Source organism: Hordeum vulgare, chromosome 7H, assembly GCF_904849725.1.
Source record: "Hordeum vulgare subsp. vulgare chromosome 7H, MorexV3_pseudomolecules_assembly, whole genome shotgun sequence".
Taxonomy (NCBI): domain Eukaryota; kingdom Viridiplantae; phylum Streptophyta; class Magnoliopsida; order Poales; family Poaceae; genus Hordeum; species Hordeum vulgare.
In genome coordinates this window covers 218,039,415-218,061,993 of record NC_058524.1, presented here as the reverse complement: position 1 = coordinate 218,061,993, position 22,579 = coordinate 218,039,415, and the positions used below count along the sequence as shown (strand labels likewise).

Below are 22,579 nucleotides of genomic sequence, written 5' to 3'. Positions count from 1 at the left end.
TCGAGCACACATCGGTTTTGCCAGAACCGTGTGGCCGCGTAGGGTCGTCACTGTAGTGACGCCATGTCGATGCAGTCGTGCCGTCGTGGATGACGCGGTCGATGCCGTCGTCGGGGTCGCCTTGCAGAAAAATCTGTCAGAGAACGCTAGGTGTCCATCTTGTGAACGAGGGGCGGCGGCGTGTTGACGAAGATGTTGGTGAAGACCATGTTGATGAAGACCTTGACGATGAAGCGTCGGCGGTGGCGTCGCAGCAGCGTGTCGACGATAATGTGTCGCTTGAAGGCGTCCCTTGTATCGATCAAGTGTCGATGCTGTGTCGCGCCGGGAAAATCGATGAAGAATTGCATCACTTTCCACACCGACCTGGCATGTGGATGACGGGTGTCGATATCGCTTCTTGAAGATGTACTCGACAAAGACGCGATGTAGTCATACAACTCGGTGTAGTCGCGGGTGTCCGCGTGCTTCCGATCGCTGGCTCATACCCGTGATGCTCTAATTTTCTCGGCGATGGCTCGGTTGCGATGCAGAGTCGATGTAGCTCGATCGATGTAGAAGGCGATGCAGACATGTACGTGAAGACCTGCTGCGACCTGCGTGAGCATGCATCATACATGGACGCACACGTCCTGCTAGTGCTAATGCATGCTCACGCAGCTTGCACACATCTGGTGGACACGTGCGGGAGTTGGATCCTGGCACTGCTCGAACGTGCTTGCGTTGAAGTAGTCGATATGCACCCGACGAATGTGGCGTCGTTGTTCTCTGCATGCGACCAGAGCCCCAGAGTTGGTAGCCGCCTAGTCGGATCGATTGGATCGGGGTTGCCGCCGAGTTCGTCCGTGCCGTCTCATCGATGAAGTCTGTGTCAGCTCGTCCGGTCAAGCTGGAGTAGGTAACTCCATGGATGCCGTCGCGGTAAGGAAGCCAGGTAGATCGGCCCAAGCCGATCCAATCGGCGCTGGTAATGCTCGGGAGTCGGCATGTGCAAAGCTAGCTAGCCTGAGGCTTGATCCATCAATGGTCAAACTACCAACTAGCTCACTATGCGTGCATGCCGCGGCTGGCTCAGCCTGCCGGATCGAAGGTGTCGTGTGCTTGGAGTCGAGGGAGCCGCCCAAAGACACGAGACGTGAAGCTCGATGCGGCAGGTGATCGCCGCCGCGCACCTCCATAGGTGTTGTAGGATTGGCTGCGGTCGGAAACATCAATTTTTGCTGGAATTTGAGGGCAGCAGGATTTATTTGATGGCTCGAAGAACTAATCTACTGGAATTTTAAAAATTGGATCTAAACTAGTCTAAAGAACCGATCTAATCTTTGATCGAGACCGGATGCCGCGCCCCCAAGGAGAGGAGATTGATCTCTCCGGGGGCGGCGTGCGATGCGGTAGTGATGGAAGTCCTAGGATCGGCGTCGTGAGACTAACCGCTCTAATACCACGTGGAAAATTATGTGATGGATGAATATTGTGTTGTATTGATCTAACCCTTGTAGGGTTATATATGGGAGTACATGAGGGGTAGAGGCTTGGAGTACAAGACAAGTTACATGTGGTTTAAACTAATTCTATCTCTATCTCCTTATCTCTAACTTAAACTCATTTATACTTCTAACACAACCATCCTGGCTTGGATCACGACTGGCAACGGCGTCTCTTCTTCTCCCACCTCTGTCTCTCTTTCTCAATTCCCATTTCATGTTGTAACTTGTATCCCCAAATTAGCTACCTATCCTTGTAATCTGCTACTGTGATTGATTAGTGAGAGTTGGTCCTAACACTACAACATGGAAATGTAAGAGTACATGTCAGAATTTGTGCAAAACTGACTTGTACATTGTATTGTACGAAAAACCAAACCAAGTACTGTTGTTTCAATGTTACTGTACCCATATTTTACCCCCTTTTGCATAGTATTACAGTATACAATTACAAACCAATTTTGCACAGAAGTTTCCATTTGTATGTACCATGATAGTTTGTTTGATAGGTGTAGATATCATGCATTGTACCACCTTTGCTTCGCTTCCTAGAGCTATGTCAAGTGACTGTCTAGATCCACTATCCCTTTGTTTATGCATAGTCGTACAAGCATTTGCAGCCCATGACACATGCACTATGTTTAAGTTATTATTTGTATTACAGGATTTGGAAAAACGATGAATCTTGACAACTTGAGGTGGTTAAAAACGTAACTGGTTTCATTTGCACTAGATCATTCCTTTAGCCATAGAGCTCCCTAATCCAGTGCAAATGACTGATTGAAATTGCCCCACATCTATTTGCGCCATCCCACCTACTGATTGTATTGCAAATGTAATTTATGAACAGATAGCATATCTTCCGGGCTAGTTTTGGTTCTAGGCCAAGCTTTACATGCCAAATATTTGGCTAGCCAAAATTTTGCTTGAGCTTTTGATTGGCCATGAGTTAGCTAACATTGGCAAGAAATATGAACTAGATTGGGTCAATAGCCATTGGCATGGCAAAAAATTTGGCAACCATCCAAACAAAGGGCAAATTTTTGGTCATGGCCAAAAATCGATAGGATCGCTTTTGTTACCATCCAAAGATACCCTAAACTATTGCAGCTTTCACTCTCGAGGAGAATATTGTCTGGCATGAGTTTAAATCCAGGTATCGTGATAAGTAGGGCTTCGTAGACGCTATGTGTCCCAATACAATACATGGTTTCTACACCTATCATGGGCCTCCCCCCCCCCCCCCACCCTCCTTGAAATGTGTAACTCCTTTGATTAAGTAGCCATATCAGTAGTTTCTTTACTAATTAAGCATTAAAATCAGACCCAACAACAACAACAAAGCATTTAGTCTCAAACAAGTTGGGGTAGGCTAAAGGTGAAACCCATAAGATCTCGCGACGAACTCATGGTTCTGGCACATGGATAGCAAGCTTCCACACACCCCTGTCCATGGCTAGTTTTTTGGTGATGCTCCAATCCTTCAAATCTCTCTTTACAGACTCTTCCCATGTCAAGTTCGATCTATCCCGACATCTTTTGACATTATCAGCATGATTTAGCCGCCTGCTATGTACTGGGGCTTCTGGAGGCCTGTGCTGAATATGCCCAAACCATCTCAGACGATGTTGGACAAGCTTCTCTTCAATTGGTGCTACCCCGACTCTATCTCGTATATCATCATTCCGAATTCGGTCCTTCCTTGTGTGGCCACACATACATCTCAACATGCGCATCTCCGCCACACCTAATGTTGAAGTATGTTGAGACAACCCTAATTCAACTAAAATCATCATTGCCCCTCCTTAATTTTGTTCCAAGCTCCGCCAGCAGCCGCATTTATTTTATAAGCACTGTCTTCACATTTTTTGCTAAAGCACCCCCTTATTCAAATACAAATAATTGATTAAAATTGCACATTGTACATTATATGTGCATCTATTTTAGAGTAAACTGTATTGGGACGGTCTAAAGTAATCTTCCCTAATTTCCGTTTTACTTCCTAGCCCTGCCCTCTAGACTTGTCACTGTGCATCACAATCCACTTTGGATAAATTCAATATAGGAGGATAAATATTCTCAGCTGACTGCGCTGAGTACTGAATACTCTGGAAGATGATTAGTGGTTTCTTGTCTTGGGTATAGAGGTCTGAAGAGGACTTCAAAAATCATCTCTCAGTACTTATATTTTCTCCTGGGTCCCAATCTACCAGTACTGAATACTAGTGGATTCTGGAAGATGGTTAGTGGTTTCTTGTCTCGGGTATAGAGGTCTGAAGAACACTTCGGAAAATCACTCGGTACTTATATGTTCTCCTGGGTCTGAATCTTCTCTTCTCTGTGCAGCTAACAATGTGTTCCAGTGAAGGCTTGCAGTTGCAGCTGCTGTACCTTTCCATTGTTACTTGTTAGAATTAATCCGAGGCACTTCGTCGATCTATCGAGGACCAAGCAATCACACAAGCACGACATCAAGATTTGTTAACGAGGTTCATCGATATGGCTACATCCCCGGGGCATGACCACGGGTGCTCCTCCCCGTGACACCGTCACAATACCGTACCTGGACAGCCCGGGTGCCGGCACACGCCGTCGGCTCCCCCGCGTACATGTGCTACTATGTTGGTATAGGTTACATTGTGTGTCTACTCCCGCTATATATGAGAGGCCTAGGATATAAGTGTCCTGTTTGAACACGACTCCATATCCTATCTAAACACAATACAACTCAGAGTCCAACTGTAACCTACCGTATACACAATATTCGACACAACTCTAACAAACTCCACCTTGGCGAATATTCTTCACCATCTTGAATTCGTCTATGCATCAAACTTCCATGTACATTGAACTTGAGCTTATCCATGAGCACCGCTGCTACTCCAAAGACTCCATGTGAACTCCACCTTGCAACTTGTAGTTCCTTCTTTTTCTGACCATAGTCAACGCTCAAACGAAATTAAGCTCCACGTTACTCTAGTCGAGCTCCCAACTTCCAGAGTATCCAACACCATCACACACCGATCACTGACCTGCGTGAAAGTGAACAACTCATATTGGGTGTCGCAGATAAGAGTTACCTGAACTCAACATCATCGCTCTTCCTTGACCGTCCGTCTGAAACTTGAAGAAATTTCATCATTGCTTGTAGTCATCCCGAGTCAAATTCGCAGTTGTCTCACCACATGTATGACCACCAGAGCCCTGGCCTGTCTCCATGTCCCGTGCGTACTGCACGCCTCTTCGCTATTACCGCATCGAGCCTCCGCTGTCCCGGTCGAGTCTCAAGGGTCGCGAACCCACACCGCTCAACCCCCACTTCAGAGTTCCACCGATCATCACCGACCGATGACGAGTTTCACGCTTCCATCAGACCACTTGGCTCCAGTCCGAACCACATGTCACTCGCTTTTTTTCCCGCTGAATAGGCTGCGATCTCCGGATCCTTATACCGTAGCCCCTCAATACAGCTCCACCTTCAACATGACTCCATGGTAGATGATTAGTCCACCCCACACCCCCGTCGACTTCAAGCTCCGTGTATACATCACCTTGAATCAACCCCGCGTCATAGTCTTGTCGAAGCCACACAAGCCCTAGAGCCCGCGCCGCGTGTTTCCACGCCCAGAAGTCAGTCACCATCGGCATCACGGTCCTATGTCGTCGTCGCCGAAATCACCGCCGTCTTCTGCTTTGACCGACATCCCCGTCGATCTGTCAGACAGTCCAGTCTGACTCAGCCGAAATTATCCGACTGCAATCATGCTCCACCCTGCATCGTTTTCGCCCCGCATACCTCCGTGCATTGCTTGACGCCCTGTGTATGCATGATTCGTGCACACGCACTCCGGGCTCAAAAAACCCTATGCTTGTAAACAACCTGCAAACAACCTGATAGAACCACGTGCAATTAGCAATACCTCCAAAAGAAAATTGCTTCATGGTAGCTCCCGTGGGTGTACCATGTACCCCACACTTCCCAATGCCTTTTTCGATGCCGTCTTAGCAGATTTTTTTCCCAACAAATCACGTGTCTGCTTGCTTTTGCAGCTCTTGGCTGAACCTCCGTATGCATATCGCTGCTCCATCCTCCCCATACGCCCGCACGCACCACCAGCCTAGTAATCCCAGCTGGACCACGGGGCGTCCCGAGCCAGGCATCCGCTTGGAAAAGCCTGCCTTTGGCCGCCAGCTAGCAGGGGCACCGCCTCGCACCCTCTCGCCTTGGTACGACCCCAACGCCCTGGAAGCTGCCATGTACGCGCCACTGCGGAGGAATCCTGGTGCTGCACGCCTGATGATGCCGCCATACAGATCAGATCGGCCCCTTGCGTGCCCATCGATTCGGCCTCGCCGTCAAGTTCGCCAAAAAACACGCTGCCGCATGTATCAACTGCCTCTCGATCGATAATCCAACTCCAAGTCTCTAGCCGCTGACCCATCGAACCAAACTTGGAACTTGGCGGCAACCGCGACTCATTGATAATCAATCCGTGATTCCGCTTCAACTCTAGATCAACAACATCCTTCGAACAACCTAGCTCTGATACCACTTGTTAGAATTAATCCGAGGCACTTCGTCGATCTATCGAGGACCAAGCAATCACACAAGCACGACGCCGAGATTTGTTAACGAGGTTCACCGATATGGCTACATCCCCGGGGCATGACTACGTGCGCTCCTCCCCGTGACACCGTCACAATACCGCATCTGGACAGCCCGGGTGCCGGCACACGTCGCGGGCTCCCCCGCGTACCTGTGCTACTATGTTGGCATAGGTTACATCGTGTGTCTACTCCCGCTATATATGAGAGACTAGGATATAAGTGTCCTGTTTGAACACGACTCCATATCCTATCTAAACACAATACAACTCAGAGTCCAACTGTAACCTACCGTGTACACAATATTCGACACAACTCTAACACCATTGTTACAAACAGTTTAGAGTACAGAGAGGATTCTCGCATGCTATCTTTGCTACGGAACTGGCTGGACCTTCTAGCATATAAATCGGAGACATTTAGGGACTGACAACCCGCTGCCTTCTCATCATAATGGCGCTGCTGCCCAAGGATGCAATCAAACACATTAGAGCACTTGGGAGATTCTTCACTTTCTTGTTTCTCCTCTTCATATGTCTGTTGCTCAAGAGTGCTATTCTGCCAACCATTGTCATCTTGATCATACACATCATACACTGGCAAGCTGTTGAACATGTTGGAGTTGTGCACCCTCGCTGGCAGCTACAGTGCTGGAACATGCATGACCAGCAGTGTTGTAGCAGCTGCATCGTGTTCCTGGTAATTGTTCTCCCCTACATAAACACTACCAACACAAGGAGAGGGACAGAGATCCTGCAGCTCACTTCCTAGTGCAGGTTTGACTTCTAGGTTGGGGATATCATGCTGTTGCGGCATTTCCTCACGATGCTGCCCACTGGACTTGGTGTTCCATTCTTGTGAACATGAGTTCTGACTTGTTGCTGAGCAGTAGTTCCCCTTCCCTTGTGCCATACTACTCCATGATACTCTATGGCTCTGAAAGCCATGCTCTGGCTTGGATAACATGGTGGACAGTAAAGAGGAGAAGACTGATACATGTTGAAGTATGTGTGGTTTGGTTGATCGACACTGGAGATGCTTGCGATGGAGGAATGGGAGGAGCTGGAGTGTAGTAGCTTGAAAGGGATAATAGTGAGGTGGGTTTCTGTTGACAGTCGGCTGTGGCATTGTGTCAATGCATCTGGTGGCTCTCACTTGGTGTTGGCCTTCCATTGATTTGGACATCAGTACCAACCTTCACCTTGAATGAATGAGCTGCAGCACAACTTGCAAGCGCCAGCCACAACGCCGCTGCCGAACGCGTCCGCACGAGCTGCTGCTGCCAACCCACGTGAACGCCCCTGCTGCCGCATTGAATTTGGGAGGAATGGGTTGCAGTCACCGGTAGATCACCGTCACCAACACCACAATGGTTTCGCTGCCACAGTTCACCGTTTGACGCTGGGAGGGAGGGCGGGAATTTGCCAGGGACCAGATTGACGCTGGATCCGGGAAGAAAAGGGTATTTTGCACTCACATCCAGAAGATCAGTAAAACCCTCCAGGGGGTAAAATGGGGAGCAGAGGAAGAGGGAGGCACTGATGCCATGGAGAAGAAAAGCGCCACCAGAGAAATCGTTGGTCAGAGAATTGATGAAGGTCCTAACTGAAGCTACTGAATAATTGCAATTACTGAAAGAAAACAGGGATAGGATCACGTAATCTCAGGGAGTTGTAGATATACTGATAAGAACAGACACAAGGTTGGTACAAAGAGGAACAAGGAAATTAGGGGTTTTGTTCTTGGTTGATTCTGAACAAGGCAAATGGTTGGCTTATGCGGAGTCTGACCCTCAAGACCATAACTAATACTCCCACCGATTCCACTACGGACTACATACGAAACAAAATAAATGAATCAACACTCTAAAGTATGTCTATATACATCCGTATGTAGTCTTTAGTGGATCTATATTTAGAAACGAAGGGAGTAAAAGTCTACACTTCTATCCTTCCATCTAATATTCCCCTAATCGGATATCTTATTATCCCCCTACGAACGGAGGGCGGGTTAATTAAAAAAACCCTAACTTTTCAGTTAATCAATCCAAATTTTATCTAAAACAAAATTATTCATATCTTTTAAACCGTAACTCCGATTTCAACATGTTATATATGAAATTTGATTAAAAAAATATGTAGAATCTAAATAGGATGTTATTTTTAGCTGTTGAATACTTCTTAAATATTATTTTTGGTGCAAACTTAATCTGTAGTGTATGGTCTTTTTTCTTTCTTTCTTTCCGGCGACGATACGAATTGCAATAAACATTCATTAAATTAACACCAAATTGAAAGGAAAGAAAACATCGTTAACCACACATGCTCACCTTTGAAAAACCTCGTGGAAAAAAACAACATATTTTTCATCATATTCCGAGTGACTGTACATTCAAACGCGTTTTCGTTGCGTGAGCACTAAAGCCATCGTCGGCAACACAAATGCGATGCCATGTGAAAATATATTGCGTTCAGAGCGTGTGTTATTTTCTCTTCCGTTGCAACGCACGGGCTCTTTTGCTAGTCTCTCTCTAATCTCTCCATAATAATAAAGCAAATTGGGTTTCTGGTCGTCCGTCATGATATTTTTGCAAAAAGGCCTTTCCATTTTCTGTTAATAAACCACAGTCCTCATTATAAGTCAGCGCCGAAAATGTACAGAGAGGAGAAAAGAAAAAAAATAACGCCCCGGAAGACCCTGCCTCCTCGATCCCATCTCCACCTCCATCCCGCCGCCACCTCCTGCCCCGCGACGCCCGCCCCACATCGCGTCGAACGGGACCGCGTCCCTCCCCAAACAGCGGCGATGATGGAGGGCGCTGCCCAGCACCTCACTTAAGGATTCGCCGGCTCCCGGGCACTGCGCTCAGGCGTTGCATCAGGCGCCGGCAGCGAGGCGGGAGGCCCACACGGAAACGAAGAAGGAGAAAATGGAGAGACGAGGGCAGCGCTGCACTCGCGGGACGCATCAGGCAATGGCAGCGAGGAGGGAGGTGCGGGCGGCAACCTAGCAGCAGCTGGCCGGAGCCGGAAGATGGTGGACGGGCGCGCTTGGCTTCGTATGGTGATACTCAGCCCCCATCTCTTTCACGGCAGCTACACAAGGCGCATCTTGACTCTCGAGCCTCCATCTCTTCCACGTCAAGCAACATAAGCATCATGTTTTCCGCGTTTTTGTTTTCCATGCCTCCATATCTTCCGTGGCAAGCAACACAAGTTTCTCTGTTTGTAAATTGAGCAGTCAGATTTGGAAACAAAGGAATTGTAGATTTGGAAAGGAGGAATAGGGTACTAAACTTTTATACATCTGCAGAAGGTACATCCCAATTAATAAGATTTGTTTCTCTGTCTTGAACAAGGTACTCAACTTAAGAATTCACCTTTATGTGCTTATAAATTGCAGATTTGGAAAGGAGGAACAATGTACTGAACTTTTATAAATCAACATAATTTACATCCAAAGTTAAGCAATACACAAATTACTATGCAATGGAGGAACACAGCAGTTTTAACCATACTACATGCGGAAAATGTTGCTTCAGCTCTTGGAGTACTCCTTACTAGATTTTCCTAGAGCAATACTACTTACATTCAGTATTTTGTCGTCGTGGAAATTCAGATGGGCGTTCCGTAGCATGTTCAGAATAATACTTTGCAAGGGACAACAACACAACGTCGAGCAGTAGCAGCAACAGGTTTTGCAACTTCAACGACCCTGATGAGTCTACAGTCGTGCTCAACTCCTGCGAGGAGTGCGTGGAGGAGTTTCACCTTGAAACTCGATGACCTGATTCTCAGGTTCGTAATTTAGCCTATTTTTGGCTTTTGATTACTCATTTGTTACTTGGTACATGTTCTGATTATTTGTGCTTTGGACTCTTGTGGTTTGTAGGTCATTGTTCTACTGGCGCTTACTTCACTTGAACGGCTGGACCAGATGATAATGGATAATACCGAGTGTAGTATATTGTTATAAGGTTGCGTATTAGCTTCCATTGATTTCGCTTCACTGGTATCTCGAGTTCTCGACAAAACTTGAAGTATATGCTGATGTCTTGCTCAGTTCAGTTAATAATAGTATTAGCTTGAAGTGCCATCCGTACTCAGTTTCAAATAGACACCTCCATAGATAGGTCCCTTACATTATATTGAAGGTTAGTGTCGTTACCTGTTTCTCAACTTTGCACTTTTAGTACTCCACTTGCTTTCTAGGGATGATGTGCCCTTTTTATTAGTCCATACAGAAGCTTTGCACCACTGAATTCAAGGCAGTTGTGCATTTATAATTTGAAATAGTATAGTTGCACGACATATAACATTAGTTCATAATGTGATAATTTCTGGTTTGCAGGCAGTGTGTTTACACAAAGTATAACAATAGTGCTTTCACAATGGTGTTTAATTCAGTATGAGCACCTAATTTTGAATCATACAACCTTTTATGATCAATGATATACTGAATTATATGTTCGGCTTCAGAACATGTTCCAACTCTAATAAAAGATTACAAACTCTTAGTTTCTTACAAAATAAAGAAATATTTGTACTGTTTCAAAAAGTAAAACATAAAAACGATAAACAAACTATTTCATGCACCACTACTATTCCAATAGACGAAGGAAGTTAGGCTAGCTTTCACGTTCGCACTTCATGATTCAAACAACAATAAAAGTGTAAACTTATTACCAATGTTTATCATAACTTGCTATAAGAAATGACACATGATGGCACAAGCAGCAGCCTTTGCATTTTTTTGCCCGTTGCAACGCACGGGCATTTGTACTAGTCTCTTCCTAATAATAAAGCAAATACGGTTTCTGGTCGTCCGTCTTGAAAATTACACCTAAAGTTTGCATAAATTACCCACCATGCCACCGGTAAGTAATAGAAAACGTTTCATAAAGCAAAAAATCTTGGACAGGGCCGGCCCATGTAAAAACGTCCTATATTACACTCTGCATCCTGGGAGAATATCCAACACGCCGTATGGGCCGGCCCATGCACAGGCGCCTGCTTTTAGTTCCATTTATTTATTTATTTATTTTCAGTTTCGTTTTATTTTTTTATTTTAAATAATTTAGAACTTTAAATAATCTTTAAAATTTAATAAACTGAAAATTATAAATCAACACATTTTCAAAAATTAAAATGTTTGTGACTTCAAAAACTGCTCGGAGTTTTGTAAAAAATGCTCGCATATACAATAAAATGTTTGCAACTTTAGAAAAATATTTGTACAATAAGAAAAGTCCATGATCTCAAATACAATTCCATGTATTAAAAATTATTAAAGGCATTTAACAAAATGCTTTCTAATTAAAATATGTTAATGCATTTAAAAAATGTTCTAATATTTTAAAAATAGCTAATGCCTGTTTTGATAGTTTCTTATTTTTATTTAAAATTTTCCGTTCCATTTTTGTTTATTTCTAATTTAAATAATTTAGAATTACAAGAACTTTGGCATACTAAAAAATAGGAATTTTAAATTAAAATACTGACGAATTTTTATTTTGAATTAAAAATAGGATTAGAAAAAAACGCCGGATTTTTTTTTGCAAATTCCAAAACAATGTCCATGTATTTAATAAATATATTAATGATTTATAAAAATGTTTGTTTATTCAGAAAACTTCATGTGTTTCAAAAAATGTTTGTGAATTTAAAATAAAATCCTCCAACATCAAAAATTATGTTCGTCTTTTCTTGAATTGGTCGCCAATTCAAAAGAAAATTAAACCCGTTCGAAATATAAAAAATATTCATGATTTTTAGTAAATGTTTGTAAATTGTAAAAAATGTTCTCAATTTTAAAATTGTTCCCATATTTGTAAAACTGTTCACGAAAGATCTAATGTATTTAGTTAAACATTAATGCTTCTAAGTCTATGTGACAATATACCTGTGTGAATTTTGAAGAATTAACTGTTGGATGCATCGGATTATTATTGTATGTTTTCTAAAAAATATATTGAAATTCAGAATAAATCTTTGAGTTACCAAGATTTTTGAAAATGTAAAGATTGCTTCAACTTGTGAAGAAATTTAAAAGAAGAAACATTTTCTTGCATTTGTGTACAAAATTTCTAAATCAAGCGATGATATGTGAACATAATGTGTTCATCATCATTGGAGATTATGTTTTTTTTCTTCCGTGGCAACGCACGTGCCATTTTGCTAGTCTTACTTATATATTATTATTATACTAATAAAGCAAATAGTGCTTCTTCCGTACGTCATTCAAATTGCTCTTAAAGTTGACTAAAATTATCCACCAATGTCACATATAAGTCATAAAAAATGTTTCAAACAGGAAAATCTCCGGACTGGGCATGCCCATGTAGGCACCTCCTATATTACGCTCTGGGCGTGGTAAAAAGATGCAACACACCTGTTTGGGCCGGCCCATGCGTGGGCGCCTGTTTTTTTAGTTTAGTTTTTATTATTTTTCTTTTCAGTTCCATTTTGTTCTTCTACTTTAAATAATTTAGAGCTTCAAACAATTTTTCTCAATTTTAAGAAACTGAGAATTTCGAAATAAAATATTCAAAAAAACATATTTTTTTAGAATTCAAAAACTACTCATGAGTTTTGAAAAATGTTTGCATATAAAAAAATGTTTACACTTTGAGAAAATGTTCATAAAATAAAAAAGGCAACGATTTTAAACAAAAGTCCGTGTTAAAATCTTAAAAACAGTTTGTGCCTCTATTTTTAGTCTCATTTTTTATTTTCAATTTCCTGTTCCATTTTTTAGTTTAAATAATTTCGAACTTTGAAAAACTTTTGCAATTTATAAAACTGGGAATTTTGAAATAAAAGTTTGAAGAAAATATAAAATGTTTGTGAATTCAAAAAGTGCTTAGGATTTTTGTAAAAATATTCGCATATTCAGAAAAATGTTCATAATTTTGAGAACAATGTTGGTGAAAATAATAAAACTCCATGATTTTGAAAATAAGTTTGTGTGTTATTTTTTGAGTGCAATCGAAAAAAATGTTTGCTAATTCAAAAAATGTTCATTCATTTCAAGAAATGTCCTAAAATTTGAAAGACATAATATGATCAGCATCATTGGAGATTATAATTGTTTTTCTCCCGTTGCAACGCACGGGTCCTTTTGCTAGTAATAATAAAGCAAATACGGTTTCTGGTCGTTCATCTTGAAAATTACCCTTAAAGTTTGTATAAATTACCCACCATGCCACCGGTAAGTAATAGAAAATGTTTCACAAAGTAAAAACGACCTATATTATGTTCTGCGCGCTGAGAGAATATCCAGCACACCGTATGTGCCAGCCCAATGCACAGGCGGCTGCTTTTAGTTTCGTTTATTTATTTATTTTCAGTTCTGTTTTTATTTTTTATTATTTTAAATAATTTAAAACTTTAAATAATCTTTAGAATTTTAATAAACTGAAAATTATAAATCAACATATTTAAAAAATTAAAATGTTTGTCACTTCAAAAACTGCTCGCATATACAATAAAATGTTTACAATTTAGGAAAATGTTTGTACAAGAAAAGTCCCTGATCTCAAACACAATTCCATGTATTAAAAATTATTAAAGGCATTTAACAAAATGCTCTCTAATTTAAAATATGTTAATGCATTTGAAAAATGTCCTATAATTTGAAAAAGAGGTAATGCCATAGTTTATTTTTTTTATTTAAAATTTTCCGTTCCATTTTTGTTTACTTATAATTTAAATAATTTAGAATTACAAAAACTTTTGCCTTTTAAAAATAAGAATTTTGAATTAAAATGGTGACGAATTTTTATTTTGAATTAAAAATAGGATTGAAAAAAAGTGCCGGATTTTTATATTTTTTTTGCAAATTCCAAAACAATGTCCATGATTTTAATAAATATTTTACTGATTTATAAAAATGTTTGTTTATTCAAAAAAGCTTCATGCGTTTCAAAAAATGTTTGTGAATTTAAAATAAAATCCTCCAACATAAAAAATTATGTTTATCTTTTCTTGAATTGGTCGCCAATTCAAAAGAAAATATTTAAACCCGTTCGAATTATAAAAAATATTCACGATTTTAAGTAAATGTTTGTAAATTGTAAAACATGTTCATTATTTTAAAATTGTTCCCATATTTGTAAAATTACTTACGAAAGATCTAATGTATGTAGTTAAACATTAATGCTTCTAAGTCTTTGTGACATTATACTTGTGTGAATTTTGAAAAATTAACTGTTGGATGGATCAGATTATTATTATATTTTTCTAAAAAAATTCTTGAAATTCAGAATAAATCTTTGAGTTATTAAGATTTTTGACAACCATGATATATATTTTTGACAAATGTAAAGATTGCTTCAACTTGTGAATAAATTTAAAAAAAGAAACATTTTTTTGCATTTGTGCATAAAATTTCTAAATCAAACGATGATATGTGAACATAATGTGGTCACCATTATTGGAGATTATGTTTTTTTTCGTGACAACGCACGGGCCATTTTGCTAGTAATTAATGAAGCATGGATTGCTTTTGACGGTACGCCATTATATTTGCCCCTAAAGTTGCAAAATATGACCCACAAATGGCACCTACAAAAGATAAAAAAACGTTTCACACAAGGTAATCCCTGTCTGGGCCAGCCCATGCAGTAGGCCCTTCTATACTGCACTCTGGGCGCTGGGAGAAGACACAACGCGCCAGTTTGGGCAGGCCCATGTATGGGCAGCCTATTCTTAAATGTTCTTTTTTATTTTCCTTTTTCTTTCCTATGTTTTACTCCAAATTCAAAAAGTTCCGAAAATGAAAAATGGAATTTTGATATAAAATATTTAATAAATCATAAAATGTTTGTGCATTTAAAAACTGCTCGCAATTTTGTAAAACAAATGTTCTCTTATTTAAAAAATGTTTGCGACATTGAAAACAAATGTTCGGAAAATAATAAATCTTCATGATTTTTTTAAAGTTAAGTTTGTGTGTTAAAAAATGTTAATAACATTGAATAAAATTTCGCCAACTCAAAAAATGTTCATCAATGGAAAAATATCTTTAAAATTCAAAAACTGTTTGTGACTTACTAAATAATTTATTCATTAAATTGTTTTTAGAAAATGTTCGTTAAATAAAAAAAGTGTTTGTGAATTTCAAAAATTGTTCCATCAATTTCCAAAAAATGTTCGTCGATTCTAGAAATGTTTGCCGATTCAAGAAAGTTTTTTAATTTTTTAACAATTTTTAAAAAATGTCTGCATTTAGTATTAAATTTTCATAAATTCAAAAAATATTCTTGACTTTAGAAAATGTTCATGAATTCATAAGTGTTCACAAATTTGAAAAATGTTCATGCTTTCAAATATGTTCACGCGTTTAGAAAAATGTTTATGATTTAACAAAATTGAAAGTGATAGTGTATGTTGGTGGTGCAGCAAAATGTGTTCATGGCCATTGATGATTATGATATTTTTTTCTTCCGTTGCAAAGTGCGGGCCCTTTTGCTAGTGCAAGTAAAATTATACTGTAGTTCATAGTGCTTACCCATTAGTAACTTTCTTTTTTCTATGAATGACAGACAATACTTTGGTAAAAAAAAATCTATACCTACATGTGTAATGCATGGCACCTTGTTCAATCACGCACTATTGGGTGGAGTGTCCATCATAATCCATATAGTTCTGCTATTTTTTTCTTTTATTTCCAACCGAAGTAACCATCTTTCTGTACAATCTGAATTCTGAACATCTATCACATGATTATTCATGCAGGATATCTGGCACCACATCCATTCCATACTGCCACTACGGGATGCTGCCCGTATTGCCTGCATGTCGCACACCTTTTTACGATCCTGGAGATATTATCCCAACCTCATCTTTAATAAGCATCTACTGGGCTCGAATAGCGATGGGCGTGGAAGGGATTTCATCAGAACAATCGACCACGTTCTGAAAAAACACTCAGGTGTTAACGTGAAGACACTCACACTGAACCAGTGTAATTTTCCCGAAGTCACCAACACCTGGCGTCGGCGGCTAGATGGTTGGCTTCAAATTACCATGAAACCAGGGATTGAAGAGTTAAACCTCCTTAGCCTAGCTAATGAAACATACATGTCTCCATGCTGGCTGTTATCTGATAGGATCAAGGACTCAATTGGGTGTCTCAATCTCCGCTCTTGTGCTTTCCGCCCCACAGTCCAACTCGGTCCCTTTAAATGTCTGGCCATGGTACGTCTCAGTTATGTGGGTATTACAGGGTATGAGTTAGGGTGCCTTGTTTCCAACGCTCTTACCCTGGAGCGGTTGGAACTTAATGGTTGTGGCGACTTGGATTGCCTGAAGATACCTGGCCAGCTTCAGCGGCTTAGTTGTCTGATGGTTTCAGGTTGCTTTAGGTTAGATGTGATAGATATCAAAGCCCCGAACCTTCACGTTATCAGGTTGGATGTAGAAAAGGTTAAAAAACTCTCACTTGGAGTATCATTGGAACTGAATCAGCTATGCATACATGGTCCAGACTTTGCGAGTTACGCCCGTTTGAAGCTCCTCTCCAATGCGCCAAATGTCGAAAGCCTTTACCTGAAGTTGATTGATGAGGTATCTTGATAGAAGTTTGGCTGATTATGGACTGTTTTCTGCGTATAGTTAATGGCAGTCATACCTTGGAATGTATATTTATTAATGAATCATGTATCTATTCGTGCAGGTTCCTCCAGCTGATATGCTACCGAGCAAGTTCGTCCACCTCAGAGACTTCTGCCTCTCACTACCCGGATGGGCTGTCTCCGGCATATGATTATTTTTCGGTGGTTCCGTTGCTTGATTCCTGTCCCTCCTTGGAGACCTTTTGCTTGAATGTAAGTCACTGCAAAGACAGTATCTAGCATATGATTATTTCAATTCAAGTATGCTGAATTTTCATCTTCAGGCATCTCATGATTGCGTGGGGCATGAAACAACGAACTCTGAAGACCCCTCGCACCCGAGGCAGATTCCAGGACAGCATCATGGTAAACTTAGGAGCGTGTCGTTCTTGGGCTTCTGTTCTGCGCCGAGCCTAGTCGAGCAAACGTGCTATATCGTCGAGATGGCTGCTTCGACATTGGAGTGTCTAACCCTGAACGTCCATGGTACGTATTATGGAGTTAGCACACGCATGCCCACGTACAAGGGTATGCTGACGGAAGCTCCTAGAACGCTCTTGGCCATCATAAGGTACATCCAGCCGAAAATCCCCTCTACAGTTAAGTTGAATGTTGAGGAGCTTTGTGGCCCATGCACTACTAGGGTTGGACATTAGGTGTCAACTCATAATTGCTTGTAATTTTCCAGTTCGCGACCAGGTAGTTTAAACGTACTATGTTGTTATTTTTATTATTGAGGGAATGCCATCATGGCTTGCTATATTGATTAACTTAACACACATCGTTCACAAGAGATTCATGAATGAAAGAGGAGGGGGGGGTTTCACCTATCCAGTTACTCCCTTTCTCCCCTAATATAATAATATAAAGCGCGGAGCGCTTCTGTCGTCCGTCGTGGTGTTATTTCAAAAAAGTCCCTCTGTTTGTCACAATTCAACCCGTAGTCCTCTAATTAGTGGGAAAAAACGTTTGCCTTTTACAAATTCACCCCTCCCTACGGCGTCTTCTTATCCATAGACGAGAGGTGGCGGCTGCACCGGAGATGGCCGGAGGAAGGAGGCTCGATGGTCTCGAGCATGGCATCGCTGCGCTCGCGGGAGGGTCGGCCCCGTGGGGGCGCGATCCACTTGGGCACCAGCCATCCGGGACCGAGACCGAGACCGCGCCCTGCCCCGCCGTGTCCGCCGCCATGCCACCGTCCATCCACACGGTCTCCATCCCCTTCGCCGACCTCAAGGTGAGCAGTCGCGTCCGGAGCCCTCGCTTCCCTCGCCACGTGCGGTGGTTATTTTCGCCCTTCCTCTGGTTCTGACTGTCAGACTGACGCCGTGAGTGTTCTATCCAGATTGTAGGAGCGGGTACCATTATGATTTCCATTTGACGTGGAATGTTCATTACCAGAAGAACCCATTTCTTCAGAACAACAATTAGCAGCACCAAATTGACACTCGGGCTTAGTTTCTGGGTCAGGTACTGTCATTAAACTTTGCATGAATACTCTAGCATCCTTGTTATATGTGAAGATATAATCCTCCACCTTGTTAATCTTTGCATTTGTCTTCAGATAATGAATACTGTCTGGATTTAAATCATTTGCATATACAACACATCTTTTTTGTCCGGCTGGGATAGAAAATGGGCCAATACCAACAAACATGTCACAGATAACATCTCCTTTCTTGAAAAGGGAAACCAATCTGATGTGTTCGTGCTCAAGTCTCGAATTCCAGTAGACCAAACTATAGTCAAGTCTAAATGTAGCACCATACTGTTTAACTTCAGTCACCATATCGCTTTTCCGTGCTAGAATCTCAAACTTTGGAACTCTAAATTCATTTGAAATTGCCCCAACTTTATTCACCACAGTTTGAATCTTTGGATAATTTTTCTACATATAAGCACAACAAAAAATGTTAGCTGAATAATAGAAGTAGGCAGACTATTCTAGAATGTTCTCAATCGTTCTGGATGACCACATGTTCATTACACTGTTTTACAGTGCCTACCGCTTTACAGGTCTGGTGACAGCCTTTTTAGCCTATTTATCATGTGAAAGTTGCTTCGTCGACTCATATGCTGAAAATGAGTAAACATTTAAGAGCAGTATAAAGGTTAAAGTGAAAGTATGGGCATGATCTTGCACTTATATGAAGTATATGCTGAAAACAAGCAGCAGTAAAGGTAGAAGTAAAGTATTAGCAGGACCTTCCACTTTGCGATATAATCCCTCCGTCCGGAATTACTTGTCGCACAAATGAAAAAAATTGGATGTATCTAGAACTAAAATACATCTAGATACATCCATTCCTATGACAAGTATTTCCGGACGGAGGGAGTATGAAGTAACAAAGTATGTAAATGCAACGGAATGCTAGGTGATTTATTGTTATTATTTTTGTACATCATGACTTTACAAGTAGTGGTACTTCAGATGTGTTTTCCTTATACATTCAGAGGTAAATACAAGCTGTGGTTCATGTACATGAACAAGCACTTTGCTCCAAATTAAGTGTCCCTAATTGCGTAGGAATTAGTATAAGAGCGAGTTACTCAGGAATAAAAATAGGAAAAACAGCCTTACATCATAGATAACCTTTGCTACGACATCTTTGTATGCTAGCAAGTCATCAGGTATGTTTAAGTGAGCAACATGGCCTGCAACCCCGAGAGCATGCATAATCATAAAAATGGTGGTGTTAGCTCTAATTAAAATTTGATTACAGGTTGTGCATAACTGGATTGTAGCGGGGGTTCAAAAGCTTGCAACCGGCTCATTATCCCTCATTCCATTGTTGTTTACTCATTAACGAAGCACGACCCGCAAGTTGAACAATGTATGTATTTCTCTAGATAAAAAATCAATGGATATATATTTTAAAGATAGTCTACTTGAAAGAACTTCATGTGAGGGATATTTGACAATACTTATTGTATTTTAAATAAACCATAGTGATTAGGTTATAAGTGCGAGAGTGATGAATTTTGATCCCGTTACAACGCACGTGCCATTTTACTCATTAGCCGTAAGTTTCCATACATGCTCGTGCTAATCAATCCATTCCTCTAAAAACATGATACCCTCTTTCACATGCTTCAGATAAGCTATGCACATGCCATCTCGCCAAGTACTGATAACATGTTTCATTTAAGAGATCATCTGAGATTTGCATAATGGTTTTGAAAATGAACAGGGGATCATCAACGCCGGTCTCGGGCAATGGTGAACCGATGAAGAAGGCAACTCAGATAGGGTGGTGCAGGACATCCACACCGGTCATTACCAGCGTCAGAGGATGGGTCGTTGGGACGGAAGGAGGAAGGCAAAGAGGAGGAAGAGGATGGATCACAAAATTTTATCACCGATAAAAAACAGGCGGCCGATGCATAGTTGGTCTCACAATATGCACTAAAGAAAATGGTTATTTTCATGTATTTCAAAGGCAATATTTATTTGGAAGACTTCACTCACTTACTCATCAGCTTGACTTATTTTCCTGTATTTCATCCGTAGCAACTTTTTTTGTATTTCATCCGTAGCAAGGCACGGGCATTGTACTAGTTGTACCTAAATAATTGTAGTTGAGGAGAATTAGACTAGTTTTTCCGAACTATATTTATTTAGAAACGGAGGGAGCATAAGATAAATTATTCTCATAGTTATACTTAGCAATCTCATGTGTGACGCCATTAGCTTTGTGAAGACATGAGTAAACTGAACCGTTCCTATCTCCACAACTAGATCAACACAATCTGCAAAGATCGCAGCTCCTTCATGCCACCAAGTATTCACCCAAGCTTCAGCAACTTCCAAGCAATCATATTCAACAACTTGATGGTAGCCTAAGGATGCTACCAGCTTTAAACCTTCTTCCATAGCCATGGCTTCCATCAAAGAGGCTGACGAGGCGTTAGGAGCCCGCTAGGAAGTTCCCGTATAGATCTCTTAGTATTGCTTCCAAGGATGGATTAAGGTTGTTGGACATTGTAATGTTAGGTGTGCGTGTTTGTTTAAGTTAGGATTGATCTTGTAGATATATCCTTTGTATAGATAAAGATCAATCCTAACCACCTTGTAAATCTTGTGTATTTGGTTGGCTTATGCCCTATATAAACACGCATACGTCCCTGCATAATGCATACGTTTCTACCCCAGTTATTATCACATGGTATAAGAGCCTCCCTCTTCCCATCTATGTCCAACCCCTCCTCCTCCACCACCACCGCCGCGATGAACTCCTCCACCTCCCTTGCTGCCCTCGGCCACACAATCACCGAGAAGCTTTCCCGAGAGAATTTTTTGATGTGGAAGGCACAGGTTCTTCCCCACATCAGGGCTGCCGGTCTGATGGGGTATCTAGATGGTACTTCTGCGGTGCCCCCTGCTGTTCTGACCACGGAGACGGAGGTCTCCAGGAAGAAGGAGATGATCTCAGCTCCCAACCCGGCGTACACCGCGTGGTACAGCCAGGACCAATAGGTCCTGACTTTCCTCCTCGCATCCCTCTCCCGGGATGTACTCCTGCAAGTACACACCATCACCACCTCCTCCGGCGTGTGGCAGATGATCCTCATGCTTTTTGCGGCACAGTCCCGTGCTCGCAAGATCCAACTTCGTGGACAACTCTCTACATCACGCAAAGGTGATCTCTCCGCTGCTTCCTATTATGCTAAGATGAAAGGCTTCGCAGATGAACTTGCGGTGGCCGGGACTCCTGTTGATGAAGATGAGGTTGTCTCTCATATCCTGCACGGTTTGGATTTGGACTACAACTCCTTTGTGTCTGCGATCTCAACCCGTGCAGCAGCAGACAATCCCATCGGCCTCGGTGAGCTGTTTTCTCTACACCTCTCTGCCGAAACAAGGATCGAATCCCAGAACACTTCTGCCGCCCACTCCATCAACCTCGCCTCCAAAGGGGGCGGCCGTGGTGGTCCTGCTCGTGCTCCTGCCGGTGGTGGTGCCGCCTTCCCCAACACTTTCGGCACCACTGCTCCACCACCAGGAGGAGGCGCTGCTCATCCTCAAGGCCCTCTCATCTGCCAGATCTGCAAGTATGCTGGCCACGGTGCTTGGTCCTGCAAAAAGCGCTTCGACAAGACCTTCAACAACAAACCCAAGCGCCAAGGCAATCCTCCCAAGGCTGCCAATGCCACTGCTCCCTCCTATGGTGTTGATACTAACTGGTATCTCAACACGGGGGCAACACATCATGTGACCGGTGAGCTAGAGAAGCTTACGGTTTGTGATCGCTACACCGGGCCGGAACAAATCCATACAGCAAATGGTCAAGGTATGGAAATTGCACATATTGATCATGCACTTCTCCCTACCCCTCATGAGTCTCTCAAGCTAAATAATATTCTTCATGTACCTAGTGCCACCAAAATTCTTCTTTCCGGCCTCACCTCGCCAAAGATAATGATGCCTATCTTATTGTTTACCCTGAGTTCTTTTCTGTGAATGATCAGGCAACGGGGAACACAATTCTTCACGGTCCAAGTAGAGATGGACTCTACCCAATCCATGGCCGACCTGCTACCCCTGGGCGTCAGGTTCTTGGAGTCGTCAAGCCATCTACCTCTAGGTGGCATAGGCGTCTAGGACATCCATCCTTCCCGGTGGTGCAACAAATTCTTCGTAATCATCATCTTCCCGTGTCCAATAAAACAGATCATCATTTAGTTTATGATGCTTGTCAAATGGCTAAGAGCCATCAACTCCCCTACTCTCGTTCAACTAGTGTATCTCATGCTCCTTTAGAGCTTATTTTTTCTGATGTATGGGGCCCTGGGCCTCTTTCTGTAGGCAAACAAAAATACTATGTTAGTTTCATCGATGATTTTAGTAAGTTCAGCTGGATTTATCTTATCAAAC

General features: G+C 41.8%; 1 protein-coding gene, 1 long non-coding RNA gene and 1 pseudogene across 3 annotated transcripts; 2 read left to right on the top strand and 1 right to left on the bottom strand.

Annotated features, from left to right (window-relative positions):
• Positions 1 to 8,608: 8,608 nt before the first annotated feature.
• On the top strand, positions 8,609 to 10,263 carry LOC123407922. Of its 2 annotated transcripts, XR_006612700.1 has the most exons (3): positions 8,690 to 9,404; positions 9,492 to 9,886; positions 9,981 to 10,263. It is a non-coding gene; the product is annotated as an uncharacterized LOC123407922 (long non-coding RNA). The 2 variants fall into 2 exon arrangements; XR_006612699.1 differs by having other exon boundaries at positions 8,609 to 9,886.
• Positions 10,264 to 18,019: 7,756 nt separating this feature from the next.
• Positions 18,020 to 20,584, bottom strand: LOC123408641 (tRNA (guanine(37)-N1)-methyltransferase-like). The gene is made up of 3 exons (XM_045101701.1): positions 20,569 to 20,584; positions 19,286 to 19,359; positions 18,020 to 18,592 (listed from the first exon to the last, which is right to left on the bottom strand). The coding sequence occupies exons 1-3, from the start codon at positions 20,582 to 20,584 to the stop codon at positions 18,020 to 18,022; spliced, it is 663 nt and encodes a 220-aa protein (XP_044957636.1).
• Positions 20,585 to 21,415: 831 nt separating this feature from the next.
• On the top strand, positions 21,416 to 21,499 carry LOC123414455 (annotated as a pseudogene).
• Positions 21,500 to 22,579: the final 1,080 nt, after the last annotated feature.